This window comes from Hydra vulgaris, chromosome 12, assembly GCF_038396675.1.
Source record: "Hydra vulgaris chromosome 12, alternate assembly HydraT2T_AEP".
In the NCBI taxonomy this organism is placed as follows: Eukaryota; Metazoa; Cnidaria; class Hydrozoa; order Anthoathecata; family Hydridae; genus Hydra; species Hydra vulgaris.
In genome coordinates, this window is record NC_088931.1 from 4,482,917 (window position 1) to 4,498,883 (window position 15,967).

At 27.6% G+C, this 15,967-nt stretch overlaps 2 protein-coding genes across 2 annotated transcripts in view; both read left to right on the forward strand.

The window, feature by feature from the left end:
* Positions 1–9,263, forward strand: part of LOC101239974 (lysosome membrane protein 2) — a 66,559-nt gene extending 57,296 nt beyond the window's left edge. The window contains exons 11-13 of the mRNA XM_065811283.1: positions 2,219–2,273; positions 7,052–7,231; positions 8,872–9,263. Of these exons, the coding sequence (XP_065667355.1) occupies positions 2,219–2,273; positions 7,052–7,231; positions 8,872–8,895 (259 nt within the window). The 3' untranslated portion in view covers positions 8,896–9,263. The remainder of the gene's footprint in view (positions 1–2,218; positions 2,274–7,051; positions 7,232–8,871) is intronic.
* A 5,168-nt stretch (positions 9,264–14,431) lies between these two features.
* On the forward strand, positions 14,432–14,902 carry LOC136087892 (uncharacterized). Its single transcript, XM_065811512.1, has one exon. It carries the CDS (start codon positions 14,432–14,434, stop codon positions 14,900–14,902), a length of 471 nt encoding a protein of 156 aa, XP_065667584.1.
* The last annotated feature ends 1,065 nt before the right edge of the window (positions 14,903–15,967 follow it).

The following is a 15,967-nucleotide window of genomic DNA, read 5'->3' on the forward strand; positions in this document are numbered from 1 at the left end:
TTTCTATACTTATCTATTCCACACCATTTCTATACCTATTATTAGTTTACTTCAATATTTTTACATAAAATGATTCATTTTAAAAGTTGCTTTAAGAGCAAAAAAATTAATGTGTGCACTCTTTCAGTATATCTAGAGCTTATTAGAGATATTTAATTAGGTTTGTTTTAAAGACATTCCCTTATAAATTTTGAAAATTTTTCAATCTTGCTGTATTTATAGCAATATTTATAACAAAAATTTTATAATAGTATATATCTATAATAAGTATATATCTATAATAATTATAGCAATATTTATAGCAAAAACATATTAATATAGCAAAAAAGATTTCTAATTGTTAAAATAAAATTCAAAAGTTTTCTGATTTTTATAAATTTTCTGATTTTTATAAAAGCCTGCAAACTCAACATATGCTAAAGACGTTTACACTTACAGATGTTTGTATACAACGCTATACAAACAGCAGAACTAAGAAGATCTTAGACCATTAAAAACTATAGACTAAAAAGCACTAAGGGATTGTCCATAAATTATGCAGCACTAAATTTATTTTTAAAAAAGGAGATCTTCAGTTCCTTTAGGTTTTCATTTAACTTAATGAGCTAGTTTGATTTTTTATTTAATCTTCCAATTGACATGTCATAGACTCTGTGAGGGAAAATTTTGATCTTTTTTGTTCTGTTTATTAGTGAAATTCTTATTTAAAAGTTTAGATTAGGGATCAGCCAAAAAATAATGGAGTATAATACTATTTTGGTGGTTATATAAATTCTGTTGTTGCGCACTTGGTTTAGAATGTTTAACAGGGGCATGGTAAAATAGCTGTAAAACTCTAAATTTCCTTATTGTTTCAATATTAAATAACTTTAACTTTTAATTATTTTTAAAAGTAATTTAATTTAATAAAATGGTTTAATTTAAGTATAAAATTTAAAATTTTCAATTAAGTTCTTAATATAAAATATACTTTTTAAACTCCCTTAATGTTTTAAAAAAGTTAAGACTGCTGCGTGCAAGTTCAAATCATCAGATTGCTTTATTTTTTAATTTTTTTTATTAAAATGCAAAATAAAACAACTTTACAGTTCTATAGATTTTATATTCTATATATAAACATGTATACTCATTTTTCTTGCACAAACTCAACTTAGTTGTAAAAAAAACTTGAAATGTAAAACTAAAATAACATAAGTATCTCAATCAAGACACATACGCAACAAATATCCCCCCTGTTTTTTAATGTTTTTAGAATTTTTAGCTTTTTTAAAAATCTTTTTGTTTGTTAAAGTGTATAATATTGTTAGATATGTTTGTATATCTTTTTAAAACTTCACAAGTATTTTGTATTTTAAAAAATCTTAAAAAATTTTTTTAAAAAAGTTGCCGGTGGTGGAACTTGAACCACAGCTTTTTTGTTCAGAAGCTCAGCGCGCTAACCACTTGGCTATGTTGGCACATTGACTATTGAAATTTTAAGGCTATATAAAAAATTTTTTTAATGTAAATAAATGCTGTAGATCAAAAATTAAGGAGAGGTTGAAACAATGCAATTTTCAAGTAAAAGTCATGCTGCATAAACTTGATATATGTTTAAGTATGTTTTAACATTACATAATTTGAAGTATACGTACGTTAGGTATTTGCATACACTTTCATTCACATTTTCTCATAAAACAACTCTTTCTCGCCATTACCTCGGTTACAATGGCTGCCAAGAGTTCTGTGTCAAATATGCTCAAAAGGGCACTACTATTAAGTAAACTATTACTATTAATAGTAGTGAAAGGGCACTACTAACACTACTATTAAGTTCAGCAATATTATATACCGAGTTCGATTCCCACCACGTCCCTGGTAGTACCGTGCTCAACTTGTTTCTCCGTGCAGCAGCCTTGTTTGTCAAGGTTCATGTTTCGGAGTTATAGAGTTGGGAGAGGGTTATAACCACAAGTAGCCTCCTCATCTGTAGTGGCCTTCTTGGCTTTGGGGAGGTGAATTACAAAATATGTATATATATATATATATATATATATATATATATATATATATATATATATATATATATAGATAGATAGATAGATAGATAGATAGATAGATAATTGAAATATTTTAAATAATAATATATATTTATAACCAATTGTATAAATAAAGTTTGTTATGCACTTGTTAAAAATGTTTTTTACAAAAAGGTTTTTTTTTTTTTTTTTCAATTTAGTATAACAAAAAACATTTATGAAGATGTTTTTCTGCCAATACTTTATGTCGATGAGGTTTGAAATTTTACTTAACATTCATCAATTAATTAATAAAATCATTCTTTAGTTTAAAATTATTTTTTAATTTTATGAATAACTTTTATTACTTTATTTTTATTAATAAAGTAAGTAGATATGATTGTAGTTTAAAAAAAAAAAAAATTATTGTAGTTAGCACAAAATTTCATTGTAGTTGACACAAGATTTCTTTGTAGTTGACACAAGATTTCATTGTAGTTGACACAAGATTTCATTGTAATAAACAATAAATTTAGCAACTTTACCTATTACTCAAATACTAAAAAAAACTTTTTTAATCTTTCTTTTATTCTAAAATAAATGCTATTTTGTTGTTTTGTATTATTTTTATATTGTAATTACAGAAATTTTACATTATAGTAATTATTTATTTGAAATAATTTGGTTGTAATTATTGTATTAGAGGTTTGGAGAAAGAAAAATTCAGTTAATGGATTCAAATTAAATTATAAGCTTAAATTATTTTCACTATGCTGTTTTATTATTATAAAATGTGCTAAATTTTCTGTGGAATGAAAGTCAATTATGCAATGATTGACTTGGTTGGTCAGTTGTCAATTCTTTTTTTGATACCATCTTTTGGTAAATGCATTTAGGTTTTATTTTGGTAAACTTTTTTTTAAATGTTTTCAATGAACGGTAGTTTAAAATGTTTAGAATTTGTAAGTTTTTTTAACTAAGTAAATGTTGATAATATCTTTGTTTAAATAAAAGACTTGTCATGTTTTAAATTTGTATTAATATAGCTTTCATAGCTGAAAGACAAGTCTGAAATGGTTACTACTAAAAAAATTAATGTTGCTTTTAATAACCCAGAACATAAGAACATGATTACAAATGCTTGTAAAATGTTGGATTACAAGTGCTCATAGTTTAAAACAAATGCCCTGATGAGTGGTAAATTTGTTTATATAATCAACAATAGTCAAATTGTTTAAAATAAATTAATGGTAAAATTAAAATAAGCTCACATTTAAATTGTTTTTTGTTTTGTTTTTAATGGCTACAAGTGATGATGGAGGGATACAAAAATGTATTTTTATCGTTTTCATCATCTTTTCAGTTTCATTGGAGTCTATCACTTAATTTTAATTTACAGCAATAATGTCTTTTTATTATCTTACTGTTTATACTGGGTTTTTTTTAATGTTGGTTTTAGCCTTTTTTTTTTTGAAATTAGAAAATCTACAATCTACTTCTATTTCAGATTACTTAAAAACAGTTCCTGCAAAGATTTAGAAAATTAAGGCAATATCTAACAAAGGTCATAGATATAAGATACATATGTATTATTTATATATGTTGTTTTAATGATTTTTGATAAATATCTAATATTATTAGAACAACTGAATGATATAATAACATTAGATCATTCGTTTGTGCATGAAAACTATCAATAGATTATAAATATCAATAAAGCAACACAAAGTGCTTGTTTCTCTTCTAATGTTATTTGAAATGATTGAAAACCTGCTATTGCTTTTCCAAACATAAATATCTTGAAACCATAGAGCTCCAAATTTAATTCCTCTGGGAGGTACTTATCCAAGAAAAATGATAATAAGGGTAATCAATAAGCTGAAGGATGAACCAATTAGCTGTGCAGATTTTAAATTCAATGATAAACCTAAAAGAAAGAATGCTGGGAATGGGCCATCATATATCATATAATGTAAAGCCAAAACTCAAACTTGCAGAGGAACTTGCAGACCTAAAAAAGGAAGGCATTAGGTTTGTGTGTGTGCAAAAAGATTACTATTAAGTAGTTCTTTTGTCTATGAAATGGACCATTCATGAAATGACCATATTCATGAAATGAAATTGACTATGAAATGGACCATATTCATGGAAAGCTTTTAAGCCTTGAACCTAAGGTACATAATGTTATAAAATGTTTCATTTAATTGTTGTTTGATAGAGAAAATAAATGAAATGAGTGAATGACTACAATGAAATGAGTGAATGACTACGGACCACTGTTATTCTCTTATTGACTACTGTTTCAAACTGGATACAAAAGCATGAAAATTTTCTAAAAAAATTGTTGCATTTTTTTTCAATCACATTTATTTATATAAGCCTGAAATTTATATGAAGATAAGAACTATTTTTATGCTTTTTGAAAGGCTAAAGATGTAAGCAGGATAAAAGTCTAAAGGATACATTTTGTTATCTATAAAATCATCAAAGAAACTCAAGAAAAAGATTTTTTCTGAGTTTCTCAAAAAAGAGTTAGTTATTTTTCTTTGGTGATGACAACTTCTTTTTTATCTGTTTGTAAACCCAAACAGATTTAAAAAAAAAGTATCAACTTGATAATTTTTTTTTTTTTTTTTAAATTTCAATTTTTTTAGTTAGATTTAATAGTTAATTATATAGGTTTTTTTTTCTTATGAACTGACGTAAGGTTTTTTTAAGAAATCTTAACACTAATGACTAAACAATATAGCAAAGATAAAAACTTGAAAATAAAACACAGTATTATTAAGGAGTCCAATACAAACTAAAGTCACATAAGTATGAGAAACAACTCAAGTTAGTTTTTTACCAGTATTTGAAGTAAAAGTTTTAAAATTTGTTTGCTTTTATTTAATTTTTTGTGAAAAGCAAATATTAGATGAATTTTATCCATTCCAAACTGTTTTGCAAAAGTTTCAAAATAAATTGTTGCTTTAAAAGAAACTTTTTTTGACATTTATTATGCTTAAGACTCTAAGACTTTATAATTTTTTTTATTCATTTCATTATTAAACACATTCAGTTAAATGATAAATCATGTTTAGAAATAAAAAAGTTGCTTTGCTTAATTTACCTATGAGTGTTTTTTTAATCTTGGAATCTGCCTCTAACAAATTTGACTTTACAAAAGTATACATAAATACACTATAAAAGTATAGCTCCACATAGACTAAAAAAAACAGCATCAAAATTGACACTTAGTAAAAGCTGACACTATTTATCTAGTTGCTTAAAATGTCACCATTTTTTCAGGTTTTTTATTGTTACTTTTTTAATTTTTTTTTATAATTGTTAATAATTTTCATTGGTTTTATGTTGTAGTATTAAAATTATGATCATTTAATATTATATTCTTGTTATATAAAACCTCTACTATATATTGCTAGTTTGTTGGATAATTGCTAGTTCTTTGAACACTCACTAGTTTGTTGAAAACAGTTTGTATGTGTGAAAATATGCAGCCAGATGCAGAAAATGGCTTAATAACAACAGAAAAACTCTTGAATAATTCTAAGTTAAAAAACAATTTCGTGAGCAAAAAATATTTATTTCCACAAAAATAAAGGTGACTATTAACTATTATAATCATTTGTATTAAAGCAATATAAATATTAGGAGTGGTGAACTTGATTGAAAAAACTTGACTTATTTAAGTTAACACATTTAATGCGATTCAACCCTTTATCACCAGTGGAATTAAAATTTTAACCATCATTCTCCTAGATATTCAAATTGTTTAATGGGCATTTAAAAAAGTTTCTGGAGGTATTTATTTGTCCACAGGCAGTGGTTTGGCCACCACTGTTCTACAAGCTATAGAAGTGTTTATGTAAGAAATAACTTTAGCAAAAAGGGCCAAATTGGTTAGAATGTCTAAAAATCCATTATTCTTTTTGTCTCAGATGCCCAAACAAGTGAGGGGTTATACCTCTCATGTTTGAAAATCTGAGACATTTGAAAATACTTTTGTCTCATGTAAAGTAGAGTATTAGACTTTTCTTAGTTAACACTAACAAAAATTTTCTGAAAGTGTTTTAAGTTAAAAACTAGGTTTATTTATTTAAAATTAATAGGCTTTAGAGTTGGACAATTTTTACATTTTTACTTTTTTCGATCATAAAAACGTTATTTATTCTATACAGAAAGAAAGATTTATGGTTTTAACTATCTGTAGATTATTAAAGATAAAGGTTTTGTCTGTATAAAAAGAGACACTCAGTATTAAGTTCAACAAAACAACAACAGTAGTGATAGGCTAAAAATATTAACATCAAAGCTTGCTCAATTCAGTAACTACTTCAAAAAAAAGTAAGGTGTTGTTAATTGAAATTGTATAAAAAAGTTGAGAAAGGTGTTACTAATCAAAATTGTATAAAAAATATTCAGGGTTTAAAACTGACTTTAAAGCAAGTCTGCAAACCAATACATAAAAATATATGGGTTCAATTTTTTATTTCATCATATTGAATTGTGAAATCAACTTGTTTCTCCGCGCAGCGGCCTTGTTCGTCGAGGTTTGTGTTTCGGAGTTATAGAGTTGAGAGAGGGTTATAACCACTATTAAGTAGCCTCCTTATCTGTAGTGGCCTTGAGGAGGTGAATAACAAAAAAAAAAAAAAAAAAATTAGAAATTGTTTTAAATCTTGTGAAGCAATTAATTTAGATGTTTCTATACAAAGTTACGATATAATGCATCAAGAAATCAACTTTTTAAAATAAATTATATGTGCTCCATTGAACAGGTGACTCTCATGATTAGTTCTTGATCTTGAGAAAGTCTCTCATGACTTAGATTATTAACAAGATTGTTAAAAGTAAAAATTATCAATGTTTGTTTTATAACATTATACAAGAAAGTGGTGCATATGGTAGGACAAAAAAATATGATTTATAAAATGTTTTGCAATTTCGTTTATTAAAATTATTTTCTTTACACTTATACAATAAAGCTTGGAGTCCTGTAATGAAATATTTTATATGCAAAAATGACTGATATTATCAAATAAATTATTTAGCAAGCTATAATTGATCAAAATACTGCTGAAAAGTTTAAAAGTCAAGTTTTAAAACCAAAAGTGTATTTGGAAGCTGGATCATATACAATTTTTGGTATCGGTGTTTTAATCTTATTGGTTGTAATTGCAGTTTTTTCTCGACGTTTTTATAAAAAGCGAAAGAATATTGAGTATAAAGAGGTAAAAAATTTAGTTTTTAATTTAAAGAATTCATCTATATAAATTTTATTCATTGTATATTTATAGTTATATACATATATAATTTACAAATATTTACTTAATTTACTTTTACCTGATTGTTATTCAAACTTCAAATATAGTTTCATCATTGTTTTTTATGTTATTAAAAAATTATTCTAATTTTTTACTTTACCTCTATACTTTTCTTTTATTTGCATAAATTTTTGTTTTCGAATCTTCTTCCTCCTCTAAAATATTGCCAGCTTATGTGTCTGCTTAAACTTGCTAAGTGGTAGAAACCGTCCTAAGCTGTTATTTATTTAGATGTTCTTAAAGATTGATTCTATTAATCATTCAGTACTAACATATTCCTCATAATTGCAATTGCATTTACATTTTACAAATTATTATTAAGTAAATCCTAGTCACGATAAGAATGATAATGAATACAACCCGCTTCATGTCGTGCTATCTTATAGGAGTATCACTGACGTTGCTGGCTCTAAAGCTCCAAAAAAAAATCATGACAACCCTAATCATCTACCTTCACTCCTTGATTTGTGTCTTGTCACTTATCTTGTGCTCAGTTTCTCCTCGTTCTCTTTTTAGGTCATTTTCAGATCATTTCGCTAAAACTTCTATATACTTCTGTTTTACTTTTTTCTGTACTTCTACATAAGATTCACCTATCACACTTCTTATTCTACTGTAAGGCTAATTGAGCTTTTCGTGATTTTTTTCATGATGGTCTTTGGGCTGATGTCTTTTATCTCTGCTAAATGCGCTTCTTTTATTATCTCCTGGATTTAGGCAAGCATAGAAAGTTTTTCTCATTTCTTCTCATTAATTTTAAGTCAAGTCTCACTCTCATGAATTCAAGCCTCTCTCTCGCGATTTCAAGCCTCACTCTCATTGTTTCAAGCCTCAATCTTGGTTTTCTTTTGCTGCTGCTCTTTCTAATCATTGTTTTCATCTTTTTCTACAAAAAAAACTCTATAAAAAAAAACATTTTTTAATCGTTGCAAGAAAACGATTCAAAAAGGTATCGTTTGGTTCAGCTTTTTATGTCTAACATTTCATTTCTCATACATGGGTATGATCTTATTACCTTTCCAAAGAATAAAGGAGTACTGATTTCAAAGAATTTTTATGCTATTGATCTTCCTGCTAATCTCTAAAATGATTTATTGATGAAAGAACTATATTCTCTTGACAAAAAATCACAATGTTTTTCAAGTGTCGCTTACTTTTTAACTCTCGTTGTTTTCTATTTGCTTAATTAGTGCTTGCAGCGATGTTGCGATTAAATTTTTTTTTTTTTTAAAAAAAGTAAGAATATAATTTAAAGGTTTGAGACAATTTTTTTTCTCTCTTCTTTTTTTTGTAAATATAAATTGTTTTTAAAAAACTTCAATGAAAATATTTTTTGCATTCGCTTTTAAAGCAGTTAATAGTGTTAAAATCATTAATATATTTTAAAAGTTATTCCTGCCAATTTAAATTTATAACCGGGGCTGGGTTTAATAAAAGAGCCAATTATTTGTTTGGGTCCGGTCGGCTAACACTTATAAAATTTACTATTAACTGCAAATTTAATTTATTTTTAAAAATTTTTACTTTTTTTTTAAATCTTTTTTTAGTTCAAAGATGCTGATTGCGTGTAAGTGGTTGGTAATCGTTTTGGTCTGTTACTTTGATCTCATCATTTTAATCCATTCAAACTTAATATTTGTGAACTTAAATCACTGTTACTTTTTTTTTTTTTTTTTTATAAACTGATAATTTTATATTTTTATACTTGTATCTGATTTCTAATAAATTTTTCTTTGACGTTTTTTACTCGCGTTCAAAAAAGCGTTTTATATATTTTTAAAAGATTTTTATTATATCGGAGCAATAATTTATATTCTTAAATCTAGCTCTAATTTATATTCTTAATATCTATATAAATATATATTTAGTTTTTATATATTTTAAAAAGATTAAAAATTTATAATTACTCTTGGTATTTAAAAAAGTATTTTTAAAGAAACCAACGTTTTTGTTTTTAAACATTCTCGCAGTAGTCTGTTCTTATTACATGCATAAACCGCGCTATATTTTCGTATTTGTTACAGTAGAGTGGGCCTAGTTGGCTATACTGTTAAATTGAAAAATTAGACTTAACTTCTGCATTTTTTTTACTAGAAAGTGCAAGAAATCAATTGGAGTTTTTCTAGTAAACCGTTTCATTGCAGTAAAATGAAGACTTGTGTTTTTTGTTTTTTTAAACCGTTTTCGTAAATAGATTTCGTAAATAGATCCAATAGATTGACCAGCAAGCGCTTTATAATAGATTTTTAGCGCTCTATTGAAGATTATTAGTTACTTATTGGACCGTTAAGGACATGCGCCATAAGTGATCAGCCGATAGCCAACTTGCTGTCATGACTACATGTAGGCTATATCCAATGATATATATATACTAGACTAACTTGCGGGATTTTATTTATAGGAAAAGTGAAGCCGCTTTTTTTGTTTACAAATTGAATCCGCCATTAGTAATAAAGGCAAAAGCTATATCCGACGTGCGAAATAAAAGTTAAAAATGTTCAGAGCATGTAAAGTTACCAATAAGTTAAAGATCATTTGAAAACTCATTTTAATAATTACTAAGATAAGTTTTTTATTAGCCTAGGTTCTTTATAAAATATCATAACTCATAGAAATGCTCTAAAAGCGTCTGTACCAAGTTAAATAACTTGGAGCTTTTTTATTTAAAACTTTAATCCCTACCTTATCAGAAAAGAATTTAGGAAACAATAATCAAACATTCTCGTATGTTTTTTTAAAATTTAATAAACATTTTTACAAACCTTTTTAAAAAAAAGGAGTTTATTTGTTTGTTGTCTTAGCCCAAGTGTAGACTTTTTTAAACTTTCAGTGTACACCTGTGCATACCGAGCAAATCTCATATTAAAATAAATACTACATACTTTTTTAATAAGTTGTGTTCATTTAAGGGCTTAAATGGAGCTAATGATACTAGAGTTTTATTTTAAATAGTTAAAATATTTTTATGTGTTTAAAAATATGGTCTTTAAACTCTAAAAAAAAAAAAAAAAGCCCTGAAAGTTAATTTAATTATGAGGTTATATTCAGTAATTTCACAAAACAATTTATTAAATAGGTGTAATATTTTCTTTTAAATAAACAAACATCAAAAATAAAACAAACAAAAATCCAAAAATAGGCCATCTCATAAATAAAATAAATGAATTAAAATACCAATGTTTTCACATTATTCCACACTATTAAACAATTCTGGCACTGAAAAGATCCCTCTTTTGCTCAAAATTTTAGAAGGGCTTATTCCTCCAATTATTGTATCCCACGAATAAAAAAAAAACTTTTTTTTTTTCAGAGGCCATTTCCATTTATATGAAGATTTTACCATGATACGTACTGTTGCTTCATTCTCGTCAAAACATTTTATGATTCCAGGAAAATATTCATTTTTACAATTTATTACAATTACAAATGCATCAATCTGCTTGTTAATCGGTTTCACCAGGTCATAAAATAAATGGTTATCAAGAAGCTGGGTTGATAAGGATTCTGTTTTACTGGAACCATCTAGTTCCATATCAAGTAACTCTAAATGAGAAAGACTTTTTCCTGCTGGTATGTTAACTAATTTCTTTTTTGCTAACTTTGGTCTTGTCACAATTAAAGTTGTTGTCAATTTGAGAGCATCCAAAAATGACAAACTGATGGCTGACGCCTCAATTTTTTTATTAGAAATTCTATCAAGCAGTGGTTGCACATCACAAGGGTAAATTCCACACTTTTGAAAACTACTTTAAAGATTTTTATAATATTTGGTTCTAGAAAATCAAGGACTTGTTTTAGTAGCGACGGAAAGTACTGCTTAGGTAAGACACCAAAACATAAACCTTCTGGAGTTTCTTTCCACTCTAAAAAAAATTTTCTCCATGCTATTTTCATTGGCCTAAAAAAAGCAACATCTAAGGGTTGTGTAAGATGCGTACTGTTAGGAGGCAAACATGCATATGAAATATTTTCTTCTCTGCACTTTTGAAATATAGTAACATTAAGGTGAGTAGATACGTTGTCAGCAATGAGAACCTTTTTACTAATTAACTATTTTTATAGTTTTGGCAACATAAGACTTTTAAACCAATTATTAAAAGCAAATAAATCAAACCAACCTGATTTAGTACTTTGAAAGCGACAATATTTTGGCCCTCCCTCTGTCCATGTATTCCAAATTTTAGTGGCTTCGTACAAAACAAATGGTGGAAGCAATTCACCAGCTGCACTACCACACATCATTAGGAAAGTGCTGGACTTTGAAAAACTACAAACTTTCTCTGGATACTTAATGCCACGACGACATATCACTCTTCTTATTCCAGGATCATCAGTTAAGTAAGTTTCGTCTAGGTTCCATATGTTTTCTGCAGGTAAGTTTTTCACAATCTCCTTCAAATTTTCAATATATGCTCGTATTGTTTCCTTGTTTACTGCAGCTCTGTAGCATTTGATATTTGCAGCAAAACTCTTATTCAAATCTTGAAAATATAGGCTGTTTACCTGGTCTCATCAAATTTTTTTGGTTTAACTTATTAATTATTGTCTTTCTTGGTATATTAAATTGTTTAGCAGCTATACGTTGACTTAGTGTTCCATTTTTTTATTAAATCCGAACATAATTTTAGTGTTTCAGTTGAGTAATTTTTGTAACTACGAGCTCCTATCTTCCTTTTGTAATACCTTACCATCCTCTAAAAAAATTTGTATCTGTTAACTAGATTTAAAACCATAAAATGCTTAAAAATATATAGTCTGAGGTTGCTTTTCACCACTTTCTTAGCTGGTGCAAAGTAGCCCCTTTTTGGTTAAAACATGACACACGAACTATTTTGAACAGCACTTTCATAAATAATAGCTTAATTTAATTTTTTTTTTTTTTTTTTGCATAATTTAAACTACTGATAGTTTCTTCGCATAAAAAAGCTAAACTTTGCTTAAGTTGATCAAGTTCTCGTGTAGAAACACGCCACTTTTAAAGGAGGAAAAAATCGGTAAAAAAAATGGCTTCATAAATATTAAAAAAACAACAGTAAAAATGACAGCATCATTCAAAATTAAGCTTTTTTGCCCGAAAAAGAAATGGCTTCCACGGCTTCACTTTTCGGACCGAAGTTAGACATCTAGTATATATATCATTGGCTATACATTGCTTGTCCATTTTTTTTTTCTATATTGTGATTTTTTATATTAAAGAGTTAAAGAGGTTCTAAAATGCTAAAAGCTGTTGCTTTTGTCTCATATAGAAACGTTCAATTATTTATCACTAATTAAATTGATTAAAACTTTAAACAGCTATGCACTAAAGTTTAATCGAGATTGAGTTTTTCATAACTATGTGCCAGTTTTTCTAACATTATATATAAAGACTATTCATGACCTTAAATAAATAAATAATTTCAAAATTACAAAAAAAAATTTTAATTGCAAAAAATTATCTAATGAATAACTGTAATAATAAAAATAATTAAAAAAAATTTTTTAATTTTAATTCGCTTACAAATGTGTAGAAAAGTAGTGTCAGAGAGCATCAAATGGCAAATTATTGGACTGGTAAAGAATCATAACAATTAGTAAACTTATGGGTGATTCTGAATTTTTCGTGCGAAAAACAGTGAAAACCTGGAAGCTAACAGGTAACGTTGTGACATGCCTCGTTCTGGAAGACCTCTGAAGCTTAGTGACCGTGACTAAAGTAACATATTCAGAACCAAAAGAAAAAATCGTAGGCTCAGCAACAAAAAGCTCGCTCAAATGTTCAACCAATCCTTTTCTAATCGAAATGTACGCAAAGAACTTGTTAGAAGCAGTGATACAGTGTCTCAAAAAATTATCCGACCAAACAAATTTTTCCCCAAAAAAAAATGTTTACGCTCTAAATTATACTAAAAATAATGAATAGCGATACTTACTTTGTCTGTCATTTTAATTCTATTGGGAATAGTATGTTATTTAGCGTTCATATTTATTGATTCATGCTTTAGTTGGTTTATTATTTGACCTAAAAGAAACTTAGTATTGAATAGGCTTGTAAAAAAATTATCCGACCAAGCAATATTTAGGTAAGTTTAATGCTCTACTTATCATGAATACTTTTTTGAGAATACTTTTGTTAACAATAAACTATATTTACAATAATATAAAATTTAACAGACAAGAAACAAACAAAAATAAAAACTCAGATTCTTGCATTTAGAGCATCGATCTTAAAATCAACACCGATTTCAAGATCATTTTTTCTAGTCCACGGTGTTCTTGAACCTCTTAAACAAAAGATAGTAAGGCGAAGCTTAACTATCTTTTGTTTAAGAGGTTCAAGATAACGATAGTTATGTTTCGATAAGGTTCAAGATAACGAAGTTATGTTTCGAGATAAGGTTCAAGATAACGAAGTTATGTTTCGAGATAACGAAGTTATCTCGAAACATAACTTCGTTATCTTGAACCTAATCTCGAAAGATAACTTCGTTCTTAACCACGTCATAACAGTTTAGTATTTTTCGTTTTGTTTTTCCGATAGTTTCTGGGCTAGTATTCTAACAAACTTATGACATTCTTTACCCATACCTCCATTTGTACCAAACACTAGTGGCGTCAAACTGCCATGTTCGACTTCACAAACTCGTTCGCCATATTCTCTTTTTTTTTCCTTTTCGTCTTTTCTGAATATAGCAGCTATATCCAGATTTTTGTTTCTCATGGAATTGACATGAGTAACTCTCCGGTCAAAAAAGCTGTCTGTCCATTTCGCCAATAACCATTTGCTTTTTTATCCAAACAAGCTTGGTCATTTTTATTTGTGATATGGAAATGAAAAATCTCATTATCAAGGGGTATGAGGTGTGGTTTGAATTGAACATTTACGCACACTCTTTTAAGCAATGTAGTAATCAAATTTCTTATGTTATCATGGCGACTTAAAATGAAGCCATCTTTCTTACACGACAAAACATGAGTTACATTGATTTAATTAATTTTATGTAAAATTTGTTGAAATATTTTAGCAAATTTTTATACAATTAATGAAATTGTATTACAAAAAACTGTTTTTTTGTAGTAAAAAAAAAGTTTTGTATAAAAAAAAAGCTTTCATATTTTTTTAAGTAAATGATTGGAAGTAAACGTCACTGGACTGTTTCTCGGAGAAATTTAGCTGTCGATCTAGTCAATCAGGGTAAAACCTATCATCAGGTGCAGCTAAAGACTGGAATTCCTCATAATACAGTATCCGACATAATGAAAAAGTATAATTTGATTGGAACAACAGCCACAAAAGAGGGGCAGGGTTGCAAAGAAAAGACTTCTAAGAGTTTTGATAGAAACATAATTATACAAGTCAAGAAAAATCGCTTCATTTCTGCTCGAAAACTGGCTGAGCAAGCTGAAGAGAGTTATGGAATCAAGTTATCCCATCAGACAGACAGAAATCGTATCCGAGACCAGGGATTTCAAGGACGACTTGTGCGTAATAAACCATATTTGAGTAAGAAACACATGAAAAGAAGATTAGAGTTTGCTAGGAAGTTCAAAAACATACCGTTAAGTTTCTGGAAAAAGATCCTGTGGACGACGAATTGAAATTCAACTTAAAGTCATCTGATGGAGCCCAAAAAGTTTGGAGAAAAGCCGGAGAAGCCTAAAAATTAAGCTGCGTAAGAGGAAATGTCAAGTATAGTGGCGGTAATGTGATGGTATGTGGTTCAATGGCTTGGAGGGGTATCGGAAAACTCTAATTTATTGATACTATAATGGATCAGGTGCAATACAGAAACATATTAAAGCAAAATTTGAAGTCATCTGCTCAAAAACTTCGGCTAGGATCTCATCTTACATTTCAGCAACATAACGATCCAAAGCATAGTGCCACAAAAACCAAGAAGTGGTTTGCTCAAAATAATGTTGAGGTCTTGGAATGACCCGCACAATCACCAAACCTTAATCCCATTGAACATTTGTTGGAAATTTTAGACCGAAATATTGGAGATCGGTCATTTTCCAAAAAAGATAACCTCAAAATGGCAATTGAAGAAGCCTCGGAAAAGATTCAACCAGAAGTAACAAAATCTTTAGTCGAATCAATCTAGACGTCTAGAAGCTGTAATCCAAGCAAAAGGAGGCCCAACAAAGTATTAAAATAATTTTTTTGTTATATAATAATTTATTATAAAACAAATAATGTGTTTGGTCAATATTTTTTTGACAATAAAAAAACGGCCTAAATTCCTTTATTTTAAGACTGAAAACTTTGTGATTTATATTTTACATTAAAATAAACAAAATCTGTTTAAAAACATGTTATTTTATTTTTATTAATCTTGAGTTTACCAAAAAAGTCTAAATTTACAAAAATACAGCACTTTTTTTAGAAAAAATATTTAAAAAAATGTTTGGTCGGATAATTTTTTAAGACACTGTATTTAAGTTAACGTTAAGTAAAATTAGAAGTAAAAATTTTGTTAATGTTAACGTGACTGAAAGCTGAAATTAGGAGTTATTTGAAGAACGAAAACTGAAATACAATTGAATATCAACATCATGACAAAAATAAAAGTAAAATTGTTTATTATTACTGAACGAAAATTATTGAATTCAAAAGTAAAATTTATCAAAAAAATTTTTTGACAATTTATTTACATTTCCTTT